The sequence below is a fragment of the Populus alba genome, chromosome 10 (assembly GCF_005239225.2).
Source record: "Populus alba chromosome 10, ASM523922v2, whole genome shotgun sequence".
Lineage (NCBI taxonomy): Eukaryota > Viridiplantae > Streptophyta > Magnoliopsida > Malpighiales > Salicaceae > Populus > Populus alba.
This window is the reverse complement of record NC_133293.1, coordinates 10,304,410-10,319,885: the sequence shown is the minus strand read 5'-3', so window position 1 is coordinate 10,319,885 and position 15,476 is coordinate 10,304,410. Positions and strand designations below refer to the sequence as shown.

Sequence of the window (15,476 nt, the reverse complement as noted above, 5' to 3'; positions counted from 1 at the left end):
TTCTAATAAATATTTTCATTTTAATGATACTAAAACATGTGCAACATCATTTTAAAAACATGGATCATTATAGTTTAAAATTAAAATTCAAAAAGTGTAATTTGCATTGTTTTTGTCACTTGAAAAATTATGATGCTATTTAGAAATACATTATAAATCATGTTTTAAAAAAAATAATTTTTTTTATATATTTTGAATTATTTTAATGAATTAATTTTAAAAATAATTTTTAAAAAATAAAAAAATATTTTAACATAAAAATTATTTTTAAAAACAATCACCATCATTATTCCAAATAGAGTAAGCAGTATACGGGGTATAAATATTGATTGAGGAAAAGAAAAAATAAGAGGAAACTGGAAGGTAAAACGGCACGCAACCGCCATTTCCTTTGAGTCCAGGTTGTTCGTCTTACCTGCCATTCAAGACCAAGCTACCATTCTGCTTCTTCTTCTTCTTCTCCTTCCTCTTCAGGATTTTCCACTCTGCACCATTCTGCTTCTCAGTTCTTACATGCAATACATTTTCCACTTCCTCTAAACATTTGAACCATTTCTTTTTCTGTCAATATTTTATCATATTCCTTGATGGGTATTTGTTAAAATACCCATTTGCATTCATATTTTTTTTTCTTTTTGGTAAATATCATCTTTCACCATTTTGAAGAAAAACCATTTGGTTATTTTCCCAAAGAATTGCAATAGTGAGGTGAAGTTTGATCCTTTTGTGTGAATTTTTTGTGGGTTTCTTTTATTGAAGAGTGCCCGTTTTGATAATTTGGTGTTTAGATGGCGGATTCCAAGGCAAACCCGGCGATTTCAGAGCAAGTACTGCCTGATTTGCTAAAGAATACGCCTTCGAATATTGCAAGATTGGAGGATGTGATTGAGCATTGTAAAGCTCGTCAAAAGTATCTTGCTCAGACTGGAAGTCCATCTGATGGTGGTGATGTTAGGTGGTATTTCTGTAAGGTGCCTTTGGTAGAGAATGGTTAGCTTTTTTTCTCTCTCTCTCCTTTTTTTAGTCAGTTTATTCATATCTTGTTGTTTGCTAGTGCTTTCTTTGTTTAAAATAATTAATTTGCTTTACCAGGTTTATGATAACATGAGAAAAGGGTAATGACTTCTAGAGTTGAAATTTTCCATTTTCAGAGTATTTAACTTCTATGAATTTACTTGTATGTAGGGGGAAAAACAAGAAGAACTTGGGAACTTAGTTGTGATTATTTTTTGCTTCATTTTGTTTTACAATTTTTTTTTTTTGCTTTGCTTGGTTCTGAAATGGTTTTTTGGCTTAAACACATGGAATTGGGTGCTTGGCTTAATGTTTTATCATTCATATTAGTTTGTGCTAATCCATGAAGAGAAAGAACTAACTTGCTAAATTATGAAGGGAAAGAAAAAAAAAACTCATTGTTTTTTTGGTGTTTCTGCAGAGTTAGCTGCCTCAGTCCCACGCACTGAGATTGTGGGAAAGAGCGACTATTTTCGTTTTGGTATGAGGGATTCTCTTGCAATAGAGGCATCTTTCTTGCAGGTTATTTTAAAGACTTGTTTTGTTTGTTGTTCAACCACCCCCATTTTATGTGTATCTTCTTCTTATTCGAAAAATTTTTCTTGAATGCAAAATGAGCGTCTATCCACTCATCTATGATGTTGTGTATATTCAGTTCAAAAGTTAAAATGTTATATTGACGTTCATTGGCATAGTTCCAGTAGGTTTTATTTTGGATATTATGTGTACAAAGCTATGAAACCTGATTGTTTACCGCAGAGATTAGAGAGTGACTTGGAAAGGCCTTATGGAGAAACTAGACATATCTTCACTTTGACATATGTCAATCCTTTGGCCCTGGAATCAACCCTAGAACTTAAAAAAAAATTCAATCATTTTTACCATTTCTTTTTCCAATTTGGATTTCATGATTCACAGAGAGAAGAAGAATTGCTCTCTAGTTGGTGGAAAGAGTATGCAGAATGTAGTGAAGGCCCAAATGGCTGGCCTACTACTAGTAAGAAGATTGATAACCAAGAAAATGCTGATTCTCCAGAGGGTGGACGAGCAGCTCAACTGCATGAAGTGGAAGAGGAGAGAGTTGGCGTGCCTGTAAAGGGAGGACTCTATGAGGTATGTAAGGCGCTTCGTTTTCATGGAAGTTTTAACTATGAAATTTCCAACCTTATTTTGAACATCTCTGTGGCTCCGTCTGTTTTTCTGTCTTCTACATCTTAATCATTTATTTTAAAAAAGGAGATCATATTGGAATTTCTTCCCAGATCTGTTTGGAAAAGAGCATCAATAATTGACAGGAAAATTTTAGCAAACATGTTGCCTTCAAGGTGGATAAGGAAGGACTTCGATTACAGAGCTGCCTGTTCATCTCTCCCCATTTGGTTATGGTAGCATATACATGGGCACAACTGTAAAGAGTTATATGTTTATGATAGGTGATGATATGCTCTGGACTCCAATTTAAATTCAGGGCTTTACAGGATCAGGCATTTGATTTTGTAGATAATGCTCCTATCTTCATGGTGCTTGGTTTGGACGGGTTAATGATAGGTTCTGTTGTAGGCTGATTGGAAACAAGTGTACAGAATAATTATGCCAACTACCCCAGTAAGAATGAGTTCCCATGCCAGAGGTTGTGAAAGTTCAGGAGTTCAAATTAAGTTTGTTTCTTTCAAGTGGATGATGGAGCTTTCTCATAGTTACTGAAATATTGATATGACAGTGAAGAGGATGAAGTTTATATCAAATGATGTTTCATGTTGTAAAGGCCATGAAATCTGTGGACCACCTTCTTTTACATGATTCTATTGCTGCTGAGTTATGATGCCTGATTTTGTCTTCCTTTGTGCACTAGGGATAGCCAGAGGTAGTTGAGTTGATGAGTTGGTAATATTAATGATAGAGGTTAACATGTTTTCTTGGAGAATGGTCTGATCTTGTTTGATTGGAGCTTGTGGGATAGGAGAAACGGTCAGGTGCTTGAGGGAGTGGAGCAATCTACTGATAGATGAAGTTTGATCATAGAGAAAAATATCCTTTGGCATTATGGGTGGTTATTTGGATTTTAAGCTGTTGCTGTGTGCCACCCGACACTGTTTGCATCATGTCTTGTATTTTTTTTTTACGTGTTGTCACATGGATTTGCTTGCATTTTAAAATTTTACATTTACTGCTACATTGATTTATGTGTAAGAACTAATGGTGTAAAAGGAATCCAGTTCCAGTCAATCCATCTTTGCTGAGACTTGTGCTGTTAACATGCATCTGAGTATGTATGAATGATTTTCTGTTGCACTTTTTTCTTGCGCTTGGTATGATATTCAACAATTTTTGGAGATTTTTTCCTGTTAACATTTTCCAAAACTGGCCTGATGTCAACATGCAGGTAGATCTGGTGAAGAGACATTGTTTTCCTATTTACTGGAATGGAGAAAATCGGCGTGTTTTGAGAGGTCATTGGTTTGCTCGTAAAGGAGGCTTGGGTTGGCTCCCTCTTCGAGAGGACGTAGCTGAGCAGTTAGAGATTGCATACCAGAGCCAGGTTTGCTTTCTTACTAACATCTACTCCTTCAATCCATGCTGTTTTGTTTGGCAGTTGTGGTTGCTTTTTAAATAACTTTTCATGCCAAAATGCATGCCAATGATTTTTTTTATTTTTTAAAAATTATTTTTGACATCAGCACATCAAAATGATTTGAAAACATTAAAAACATATTAATTTGAAGTTAATAAAAAAATAAAAAATTTTCAAACTTTTTTAAAAGCGCTTTTGAAACGCAGAAACAAATATATGAGGTTTGCATGAGTTTGAAAAGTGCATCAGTTAAAATCATAGTGGAGTAGCATTATTTTCTTTTAAAATGTATAGTTTAGGCGTCCGGTCTTCTTGCATTTTTCTTCTGTTTCTATGATGAAGTTCTTTCTTTCTTCAACTTTGGATTTGTCTTTAGGTTTGGCATCGAAGGACCTTTCAACCATCTGGCCTTTTTGCAGCTCGTGTTGATCTGCAAGGCTCTACCCCTGTATGTATATACCATTTTATGAGAAAGGGAGATTTCATTTTTTTTTTGGGTTCTTATTATCCAGTGAAGTATATGGTGCACGTCAATATATGATTGAATGTGAATATAGGGACTTCATGCACTTTTTACCGGAGAAGACAATACCTGGGAGGCTTGGCTCAACATTGATGCTTCTGGCTTTTCTAGTATCATTACCTTAAGTTGGAATGGAATCAAGTTAAGGCGTGGCTACTCTGCATCTCTCTCAGAAAAACCAACCCAGGTTTATTTCTTACTTTGCCCTGATGCTAGTTTATATGTTACTGTATGTATCTGCTGTCTGTGTATGCCGTCAATGTCAGGTAAGAGGTGGTCTTCCTAGATGACCTTTGTAACTTTTGCAGGATTGCATCTTTGGCTAAGTCAACCTTCAGGTTGATGTTTAACCATGCACATCATGTTTACCATATTCTAAAACCATCATGGTTTTGCAGTTAACGCTGAAAACAACATTTCTTAGTTGCTTAAGGTTCCTGCTTGGATATGGTGGAAGCTGATCCTCATGCTCTCTCCCCTCCTGTGTGTGAAGGGGAGAGTTGATATTGTATCTTCTGGTTATTGGGCCACTATTAATTAATTAATTTGATTGATGCTAATTAAAGCATACATGTCAGAATCAACTCACCAAAACCTATGGATTGTCTGTTTGGTATTTGATTCATCTTATTGTTTCTGAAACAGTTCCTGAAAATTGTGGGAAAAAAATTCTGAAAAATTTAGAAACAGGAAGGAGCCTGCACTATTCATTTCAACTGTTGAACCAACCTTTTGTGATAACCAGCAATGACCACAATTTCCACCTAACCACCAATGACACTGCTGCCATTACTTGCAGCCATCATTGATTACCTTCAATAGCTCACATTCATTATTCTTGTGCTTCTTGTCTTATAAACTTGGCTACTGACCCAGCTTACTTTACTATGACATGATGCTTGATATATTAATAATTTATAATTGATAAGATAAATGCACTGAAATTTCTTATGGCTGATGGAAGTTAAAAATAAATTGTCACTTCCATTAACAGCCATTTTCTTTTACTTTAGGATGAACTACGACAAAAGAAGGAGGAGGAAATGGATGATTACTGTTCGCAGGTATGCACTATTTTGTTCTGCATGTGTATTGGACCATTTAATCTATATATCAAAAAAATGTGATGACATGATCTTTTCTTTGTAGATCTCAATTTCTCTCTTTATGTGCTTTTCAATTTTGCATGTTAATCTACAAATTAAAAACATTAGGATTAGGAGAATGGCTACAAATGGCTTGTTCCCAGTCCCTTTTTTTAGTTATATATTTGCTGTTTTATGTTAACATGAAAATAAAAATGTGGTGGCAAAATGCTTGTAGACATACCTAGTTAAGTATGCATCTTGTTCAGATTTTCCCTCTCTTTTCATAATTTGCTATAAAATAATTACTGCTTGTAATGTTGGAGCCTGAGTTTGTTACCTTTTTGTATATCTTTCCGCAATAAGTTTTGATAACTTTGTTAATAGCATAGGGTTTTAATCTTGTATTCTTGGTTTAGGTTCCTGTTCAGCATGTGGTTTTTATGGTTCACGGTATTGGCCAAAGGTTGGAGAAGTCTAATTTGGTTGATGATGTTAGCAGTTTCCGCCATATCACTACGAGTCTCTCTGAACAACATCTTACTTCATACCAACGAGGTGTTCAACGAGTTCTTTTTATCCCATGCCAGGTAAATTAAATACCACTGCCATTGCAAATTCAGTCTGTCTGAGAAGGTCCTAACTTTGGGACATCACTTATATTTTTGTGTTTGTTGATCTCAAGAATTGTTTTCAAGGAGACATCTATTAATATGCTTACATCCAAGTTAATTATGGACAATTTCCAAAAACATTACTCCCCAAGAACTTTAATTTGTGATGTTCAAACAGTTGGCATTCTCCATGCATAAAAGATCTTTCTGACAATCTCTTATATCTTGCACCACTTTTCAAAGTGGACAACTAAAATGACCTGCTCAAAAAAGAAAAATTAAATTGTCCTTCTGGGATGACATACTTTTGTGTTGAGCCCTTGATGTTCAAACAGTTGGCATTCTCTGTGCATAAAAAGATCTTTCTGGCAATCTCTTATATCCTCCACTACTTTTCAAATCAGACAACTAAAATGACCTGCTCAAAGAAGAAAAATTAAATTGTCCTTCTGGGATGACATACTTTTGTGTTGAGCCCTTGATTAATTGTTTATCTATTTGTATTGGTTGACTCCCTTGGGAGCTTGTAATGAATGGAGACTCCTGCCTCATTTTGTTTGCTTAATAAATTCATCAATTTTTTATGTGATTTTGAGGAGCATAAGCTCTATTGATTTAATATGAATTGACAGATGATGGGCAAGGATGTCTGTAAAGGTATTTTTAACATCCCCCTCTCCTTGAAGAAAATAAAGTGAATATGATGATTGCATTGGAACATTTTTATTGCATTACTTTAGTTGCATGGTCTGCACTCAAACTATATGGAAAAAGAAAGGGAGAGAGAGAGGAAGCAATAAAAATAATATTGCAGCTTACTTTATGGATTTGTAGTGTTTATGGTTTTATGGATGGATGTTGCAGCTTACTTTCTGTACAAATAATATGCTGTAATTCCAGATTTACCAAGTTATGTTAGAAGTGGACATTTATGTTATGGACAATCTGTTTTAACATTAGAATCTTTGCAAACTTCTTTACTGCTTCTGATTGCATGTCTTCGTGTTTGCTTCTCATATTTCACCCTCCTCTTTTCTTTCGCAGTGGAGAAAGGGTTTGAAGCTGAGTGGTGAAGCTGCAGTTGAAAAGATTACTTTAGATGGTGTACGTGGTTTGCGTGTTATGCTGAGTGCAACAGTTCATGATGTATTGTATTACATGAGCCCCATCTATCGTCAAGACATTATCAATGCGGTACTGCATACTTGATCCTTCTATTATATTTTCTTCCTTTTAATTATTAATTATCCTGCAAACAAGGCTCATTTAAAGAATCATCCTTGGATTCTGTCATGAGCTGGAGATTCCATCTTTACATATATCTACTGGAATGGATATTCAAAATGTATCAATTACTTTTCCAAACTGGAAGTTTTCTCCTTCCAACCAAAAAAATAAGAGGTAGAAAATAAAAAAAGGAATTAGTGAAAACAAACAAAAGCACCTCATATTGACACAACTTTTTCTGGATTGCTAGTAAAATAATTTTATGCATGGGATGAGTGGATACTTATGGGAAAGAGCTACCTTAAGAGAACCCTGACTTAACCATGTACTTCAAAAGCTTTTTCATCTGTCATGGGTCTCTAATGCTATGATCTCAATTTTCATGGTCTTGGACTTGCAACAGAAGTTCAAATTTAACAATTTGGTAAATTGATTTTTTTCCCTGAAACAAAAGAAGTCTCAACATTTTCAAGGCGACCGTGAGAAATGCTAGTTTACATTATCTTGCATTATCTAGTCTATATTAAGTTGGAAGAACTAAGTTATCTTTCCATTCAAGGATAGGCATTATCTAGTCTATATTAAGTTGGAAGAACTAAGTTATCTCTCCATTCAAGGATAGAATAATTCAGGCATAAAATTACACATTATGAACAATCATCCTAAATAGTTGATTTCCAAATTAGAACTATGGGTAACTAAATAATTATGATATAGTCATTTTTTCTTGTATGCTAGCGGTTCTACACAAGGAAACATGAGGTATACTTTTCTAATAAAATATATGAAAAAAAAAGGAGTGGAGGGAATAAGTTAGGAGAATAAAAATTTTGGAGGAGAAATGGTGTGTGCTGTGAGGCTCATAATCAAGAATTCCTGACAATTAACGAGTAGGAAACTGGTATCAAAATCAGATACGGTGGGGTATGCATACTTGGTAGATTAATAAAGTGAAACAAGTTTGCTTTTAGGCCTATAGTCTTTGTATTCAGACTTGAGTTGGAAGCTGTCATGGAGACAAGGTTGAGGAAGTGGTAGTAGTTAGAGCTGATGGTATTCCTTTTCTTCTGATAGTAAAAGAAAGCTTTCCTATCTCTTTGCATATCCGCTGAAGAGACACCTTTATAGATGCCTACGGCAAAACAACGTACATTTACAATTTTTATCCCATATAAAAAGGAAATGAAGTTGCTCATCTTGAATAATTCTTCACACCAGATGCACTAAATAATAGGAACTGCTACACGCTGGCACCACACACCACCTACATAGTTACCAAAACCCACAAACTTTATTGGAGGAAATCTTCCAAGTTTTTTGTTTGGTGGCATTGTGACAGAATTAATGGAATGTGTGTGTTATGGTGTCTGCAGTATTGGCAGGACATGGAAGTGACAGATTTTACTTGTGTGCTTATTGCAAGAGTATAGAACATGTAACTTCTAGTAATGCCACCTGTTGAATCCAAAAGTTGCCATTTTACTAAGTCTTCAAAAAGTGAAATGGAACGGTTAATGAGTTGGTGTGAGCTCGTGTATTAACCTGTTGTACCTCTAAATTAGTACCGGAGAAGAGGGAGGGTAGTGAGAGCATGAGTTGAAGTTAGAATGTTTGGATAGGTGATTTCCCATGATTCATAAGATAATTTCCTAACAGAGAAGCATGGCGAATAGAAGAAAATGGAAACACAGGATAAATTTATAAAGTTTTGCAGCTACCCTAAATATTGTTTGTGGATATGTTAAGCCATGTCATAGCTTGTGAGCAGTAGATAGTCTTGATACCTCATTGATTGTAGCACCACTTCATGATAATAGCTCAAGTTCTTTCAGCAAGTGTATGTTGTGTAATGTTGTTTTATATTCCTTGTTGTATTTTTTTCTTTTCATCTATTCAACCAATTTGTTTGCAAAAAATTATAATTTTATTTGATGGGGACTAAAGTTGAAAGTTTAAAGCAATTCAGTTTCCCTTGCAAACATTTTTGGAGTTCAAGCTGATCAGTATCACTTTGCTTCAGGTATCAAACCAATTAAACCGCTTGTATTTGAAGTTTCTTAAGAGGAATCCTGGTTATGATGGAAAGGTATAAGCTCATTGTGCAATTGTTCCGTTTCTTCATCAAACTATACTGTTGATTTCTACTGAACAGTCTCAGCATTATGTGAAAATTCATCAAGGTTTCAATATATGGTCATTCATTGGGAAGTGTCCTCTCATACGACATCCTCTGCCATCAAGAGAATCTGACTTCTCCATTCCCAATGGATTGGATGTATAAAGAATACTCTAGGAGTGAAGAATCTTCCCTTGATACAAAGCGTGGCACGTCAACCAACCTGGAGGACAACATCTCCAATGTATTCAAAGAAGCCAAGAAAATAGTGGATCCTGTTGAGGAAAAAATGATGAGTGCACGATCAACTTTAGTACATGAGAATGGACTTTCTGATGATTTTTCCACAATCTTGAGTCCCATTGCATCAGAGTTGGTTGGAGCTGCATCAGATTCAAATTTTAAGCAAATACGTGGAAAAGAAAATCCCCATGAATTTGTTTGTGACTCCAGTGATGTGCTTTCTCAGGAAAGAGATCATTTATGTGAAGCTAAAGATATGAAGTTAGATGACCCAATGAGTGGTGTGGAGAACAGGGCAGTGGAAGGCAGTGAAAATGCCGGCAACAAGGAAAAAGAAATTAATATGCTCATGAAAGAGGTCTGCATTTTAGGTTATTTATATTCTTTAGAATTTATTCAGATTGGTTTTCAATATGTGACTCTTTATGTTCTCAATTGCAGATTGATTCCTTAAAAGCTAAAATAGCAGAGTTGGAATTCAAGTGTGGTGGTGGAGATGCAAGTGGTGGGTTGCATCAGATCACATAATTTACTTGCATATTAGGTGAAAGAACTCATGTTTTGGTATCTCTGGGTTTTATGTGTGAAACAGAAAATGGAAAGGCAACTGAAAGCATGACAAAGCAACCCATATCCAAGAAATTGGCAGTTGGACTAGATGAAGCACCAAAGAGTTATACCCCTTATATCAAGTATACAAAACTCGAATTCAAGGTACATAAGTTCTTGTTCCTTTAATTTGTAATTTTCTTCTATCTTTATGTTGTGGTGGTATGCTAGCATTCACCAACTCTGTGTGCGATTGAATTTCAAATTAAGACTGCAGAAGGGAGAGGAAACTTTTTTGAAACTTTATTCATTACGAAGTTCACATTGTAGCTGAGACTACACAAAGTATCTGATAGATCTTGCCATTAATTTTATTTGAATGCTTATATATCAGGTTGACACATTCTATGCTGTTGGATCACCTCTTGGAGTCTTTCTTTCTCTTCATAATGTTCGGATTGGACTTGGTAATACTTGAAATGGCATGTCTCTTTTGAACATTTCCTTTGAATTTTCTTTTAATACTTGAAACAGCATGTCTCATTTTCAAAATCTAGTTTTAATAGTTGCTTTTCATCAATATTCCAGGGAAAGGGAAAGAATATTGGGCAGAGGAAAATATAAGTGAAGAAATGCCAGCATGTCGTCAAATGCTCAACATTTTTCACCCATTTGATCCTGTAGCATATAGGTTTGCCACTGCTGATCAATTTTCATGTGTTAAAACATTTATAATTTGCTTTTGCGCGTGTGAATAGTGGTCATCTTATTGCCATGAAAAAGATGGAGAATGGTCTTGGGATGAACTTTTGATCTGTTTATATTTCTTCCAAACTGGGAGAAGCGTCAAACACCCCTCCCTCTGCTGTTCACTTATCACTCACAAAATCCAACTTCCCTGTGTGCTACATTTCCTATACCTTTTTGTGTGTTTGAGCCTGGTCTCATACTCCTCTTTTTTTTTTCCCCTGTTTGTTTTCCTATTTAGTCGTGGTGGTGTTTCCTTAATTTGGTACAATTTATAACGGCTATTTCAATATTTTTATACAGAATAGAACCTCTTGTCTGTAAAGAATTTATCAGCAAGCGCCCAGTTATTATTCCTTACCACAAAGGTGGAAGAAGGTTGCACATTGGGTTTCAGGTGAGGCTCTTCAAGAAAAATAGATTGCGCATATAAGGGACTTCCACCATCCTAGGTTTTTATCTCCCTATATTCTTCCTGATTTGTTCACGCTCTGTTATGCAGGAGTTCACTGAAGATTTGGCTGCTCGTTCTCAAGCAATAATAAATCATCTAAACGTTGTGAAGGTAATAAGCTCCATAAGATTTCCCAAGGTTATTCTTTCTTTTGTTTGCATGAAGTAAGCTAATCTATGTGCGAAGAGGTACATGCTTCTTTCAATAATGTTATTTACTTAAGTGGGAAAAAAGGTTAAAGATGGATTGTTAAATGCTAGCTGGCGTTGAGTATTCTTAAATCTGCAAATCTCTTGGTTTGCAAGTCTTCTCTTAACCTTTGAATCTGTGTATTCTAAATTTCCCACTCTAAACTTCACCCTGAGGTTAAATATCCCATATTGAAGGAGTTTTGATTTAGAAGAGGTAAGATGGAAGGTATAAATATCCTGAACTGATTTATTTTGAGCCTTCCCAGGCACTCCTTCTCTCCCAAGGCCTTGCAGTGAACCTACTACATGCCCTTTGGTGATATGTTAAAATGTTAGGGTCTACTGACACAACAAGACCTACACAAGTGACAGCACTCATGCATCAGAACAGATGTGCACATCTATACTTAGAGGGAAGATTAGGGGATGCATAAATAGACATGTGCATGCTCAATATTTAGCTAGCTATTCAGGACTACTTGAGAATTGAATTGGTTCTTTATCTGTTAATCCATGTTGGAATCACTGTTCAGCTTGGGTTTGTGCTGGCTGAGTTGGTCCATGTTTTACAAGAAACATAGTTACCAATGCCTTAAATATACACGCTTCACGCCTGGTTTCTCTTCATGTTAGAGGAAATTTTATAGGCATTGTACTAAAAGTTTTGGTATTTAAACAGGTCAAGGTGCTTACAGTTTGCCAATCAAAAATTGCCAATAGCGAAGAAGGTAGAGAAATTTTCTTGTTTTCATTGTGTTGCTTTTCATTCAGTTTCCTAATACCATTGGCTTCCATTCTCCTCCCCACACCAGCAACCCCCCCCCCCCCAAAGAAAAAGAAACGATCTCCTTTCCTCCTATAAAAACTATTTATAATCTCATCGACATTTTTTTTATCATTAATCTTTTGTTTTTTGTGTTTAAGAAGCAGAAAATGTCAATGAAAAAGAAGAGAGGACATATGGCTCAATAATGATGGAGAGGTTAACTGGAAGTGAAGGAAGAATAGACCACATGCTTCAAGTGCGTAGCAGTATATTTTCATGGCTTTGCTTTGTTTAAAGCTGTACTATTATTTCACTCTGTTGAAATTTCTTAGCGGTTAGGGGAGATTTCTTTGACACAACTTTATAGTGCAGTTGGCACATGTGAGTGCATGCATGTGGATGCACTTGAGTATGTGGGTCAGCATCATTAATGCAGATGCTTTCTGAAAAATACAGGGACACAATTTTTTCTGCTTTTACTACTCTCTGATGAATAAAAAGAAAACGGAACAAAATTCTGCATGGGAATGTGGTTATCTACTTTTAACATCCACCGGTGTATAGATTCCCTTAATATTCACCATTTGGCTTCCAGTTTTGCATAAATGTTTATTTCATTGGCATTGGTGAGAGCCTAGGTGTTTTTTTTTTTTTCTGTTAATTTTCTATATCAATTACATTTGTTTGTTATTCTGAAATTCATCAATATAATAGGTCTAGAAATGCTATCTTTTTAGCTTTTTTTAACAACAAAATTATTTGCATCTCATTCTGACATTTGCCAATATGATAGGTTCAGAGAAGCATTCACTACTGTCTATTTGCTGTCGTGATAACTTGACTATTTTTTATACTACAGATGGAATCTGCATAGCTTCATCCCCAGATAATCTGAATTACTAAAAGCAATATTAATGATGTTTGCATTTTGGGAGGGATTTAATGTTTTTGTTTATGGTTCTGCGCATCTTTCATACCACCACTAATATGATTTGGTAGAACTGCTGTATTGCATTGGTAGTAGTAATAGAATGTGAGGTGGTGTCATCTTGGCACTTCAACAATGGAAATTGATCTTGGGCAGCTCCTTTCCAGATCATATACGTAATTCCATGGATGCCTAGGGATCTGGGGAACTAGGTTTGTGCTTGTGTCAGTTTGTGGCATGGCCAGTTCAGAAATTGTGATGAAACAGATGCCCAAAAATTTTGCCGTTACCTGGTAATTTTTTTGGGGTAGGGATACAATTTAATCCAAACAAAGAAAAGTTATGTCCTGGTTGCTTTACTTTGTACAAGATTTTTAGTTTTCCTATATATCATAATTGTCATCTGATATCTGATTCCACTCCCTAACGTGTGTTTGTGTTAACCATGCAGGATAAAACATTTGAACATCCATATCTGCAAGCCATTGGAGCACACACGTAAGTTCTTTGAACTTTGAGATCAAGAAATTTATTAAATCAAGATTTGGGATCCCTTTGGTTTTCATGTAGTGGAGTATGACAAATTTTCTTACAAAATTGGTCACGCTTGTTGAACTTAATGGGGATATATTTGAATATTAAGCCTTTGTTAGAAGCTTAGGACTGTTTAACTGGTTATGTTCACAAGAAGACCCTGAGTTATTAATTAAAATGTGTAACATGCTGTGCATGTATCATTGAAATGTGTTGCAGCCATATCCCCGTCGAGAATATAATGCCTTTGGATGGGATGCATTACTTGCATGTAGGTTGTTTTATCTCTCCAAGGAGGTTTCTTGAAGGAAGTTGCATGGCTTTTGCTTGCAGTTCCCGTGTCAATTCGTGTCTCTCTTTTTCTTCTTCTTTTTTTATAGTTTGTTAGTACTGCTAGTCTGCTCTCCATTTTGTTCCTGGAAAAAAATGCAAGTGCTTTTTTTAATTGATGAATCATGATGAACAGGAACTATTGGAGGGATCATGACACAGCTCTCTTCATTTTAAAACACTTGTATAGGGAGATACCTGAAGAACCCAAGTTACCTGCAGAATCTAGTGGAGGCACCTCAAAAGATGAGATTGGTTCCACAGGATGGTATGATCAAAGTGAAACTAATGAGGAACTCCCTTTGACATTCTCTGACAGAATGATGGCTAAAAACTTCTCAAAGAAAGCCAATAAATATATGAAAAGCCCCAAGTGCTGACTGAAGTTCTTGCTGTATGCCAGATTTAGATGCAGCTGCAGCTGCATTTAACAGGGCTTGGCCTTATTGTTTATCTTAAATGCAGCTAAATGCTTCATCAGACTGGGGGCGGGTCACCAATTCTAGTGCAGCCTCAAAGATTTTAGAACGAAGTTGATATGGAATTTGAGGGGGTTGCATGTAGATGTTAGTTATAGGGTAGTTACTCGACCATAGTTTCACACAGCAGATTGTCTTGTTTTATGTTCTGTGAATAAAAAGAAACGCAGGCCTATGAAAATGTAGGTTGCAAAAACTGTAAAAATGTACAGTACGAATGCCGGAACTACAACTCTGTACCACTGGTTGTAACCACTGTAACATGTTTATACGAACTAGAACTCTGTACCACTGGTTATAACCACTGTAACATGTTTATACGAATGGAAGGTTCACTGTCAACTTTCTTACTGACAGAAAGAGTAGTGTCAATCAAGGCGTCGTTGTATCATATCAGGGTTCGTTTTATATCATGTGCATGCTTTCTGTCTGCTTACCTCAAAAGGTAATTTCAAATTTCTGGTATAACAATTCCTGTGTGGGTTTTGAATACTTGTATCAATTTTAGTCTCATCAAGGTAAACACTATCCTGGCTACATTTGCAGCCTAGCTTCACCTTCTGGTGCAAAATCATGGAGCAATGGAAGAGATTTTTGGATGCCAGAACTGAATTTTGAGGGTAAGGTTTATTTCTGCACAAGGAACGGTAGAAATTCCTTCGGATGGTTAATTTTACTGGCAACTAGAGCATTCTTGCTGGAGGATTAATTGAAGGACTGGACCTTGAAAGACTAGATCAATAGTACTATAATTGCAGGTGTCCATCTTCTTCTATACGTCAAGAAAGTTAATGAGTCCACTCAGTAAAATTCAGTCCTTGATCAATTGTTCTGATTTATAAGTCCATTACTGATTGTTGAAACATTACTTTTCTAAGTTCCTACGAACCCCTCTAGTACTCTGCCAGCCAAACACTAGAGACATTGGACAACCAAAATTAACCAGAAAACTAATCAAGTGCTAAACCATAACATAAAATTTTCTACTGTTTGTCTTCAAGGGCCTTGACTAATCTGTAGATATTTGATGAAGTAAAGAATATTAACATAGCGTGACTAGAATCTTAAATCCTCCAAAAGATTGGCAAAAAAACAATAAAAAAG

General features: G+C 35.7%; 1 protein-coding gene across 4 annotated transcripts; it reads left to right on the top strand.

The window, feature by feature from the left end:
* The first annotated feature begins 345 nt into the window (after positions 1 to 345).
* Positions 346 to 14,732, top strand: LOC118061577 (phospholipase SGR2). 4 transcript variants are annotated; one of them, XM_035075070.2, is made up of 22 exons: positions 346 to 708; positions 789 to 990; positions 1,436 to 1,536; positions 1,933 to 2,127; positions 3,398 to 3,553; positions 3,963 to 4,034; positions 4,144 to 4,296; positions 5,123 to 5,173; positions 5,614 to 5,784; positions 6,853 to 7,002; positions 9,056 to 9,121; positions 9,216 to 9,752; positions 9,836 to 9,899; positions 9,987 to 10,108; positions 10,338 to 10,410; positions 10,532 to 10,634; positions 10,994 to 11,087; positions 11,193 to 11,255; positions 12,015 to 12,063; positions 12,266 to 12,357; positions 13,481 to 13,527; positions 14,030 to 14,732. In XM_035075070.2, exons 2-22 carry the CDS (start codon positions 789 to 791, stop codon positions 14,271 to 14,273), a joined length of 2,805 nt encoding a protein of 934 aa, XP_034930961.1. In that variant the 5' UTR covers positions 346 to 708; the 3' UTR covers positions 14,274 to 14,732. The 4 variants fall into 4 exon arrangements, with proteins under 4 accessions (XP_034930961.1, XP_034930960.1, XP_034930958.1 ...); XM_035075069.2 differs by having other exon boundaries at positions 12,263 to 12,357; XM_035075067.2 differs by having other exon boundaries at positions 347 to 708; positions 12,260 to 12,357.
* The last annotated feature ends 744 nt before the right edge of the window (positions 14,733 to 15,476 follow it).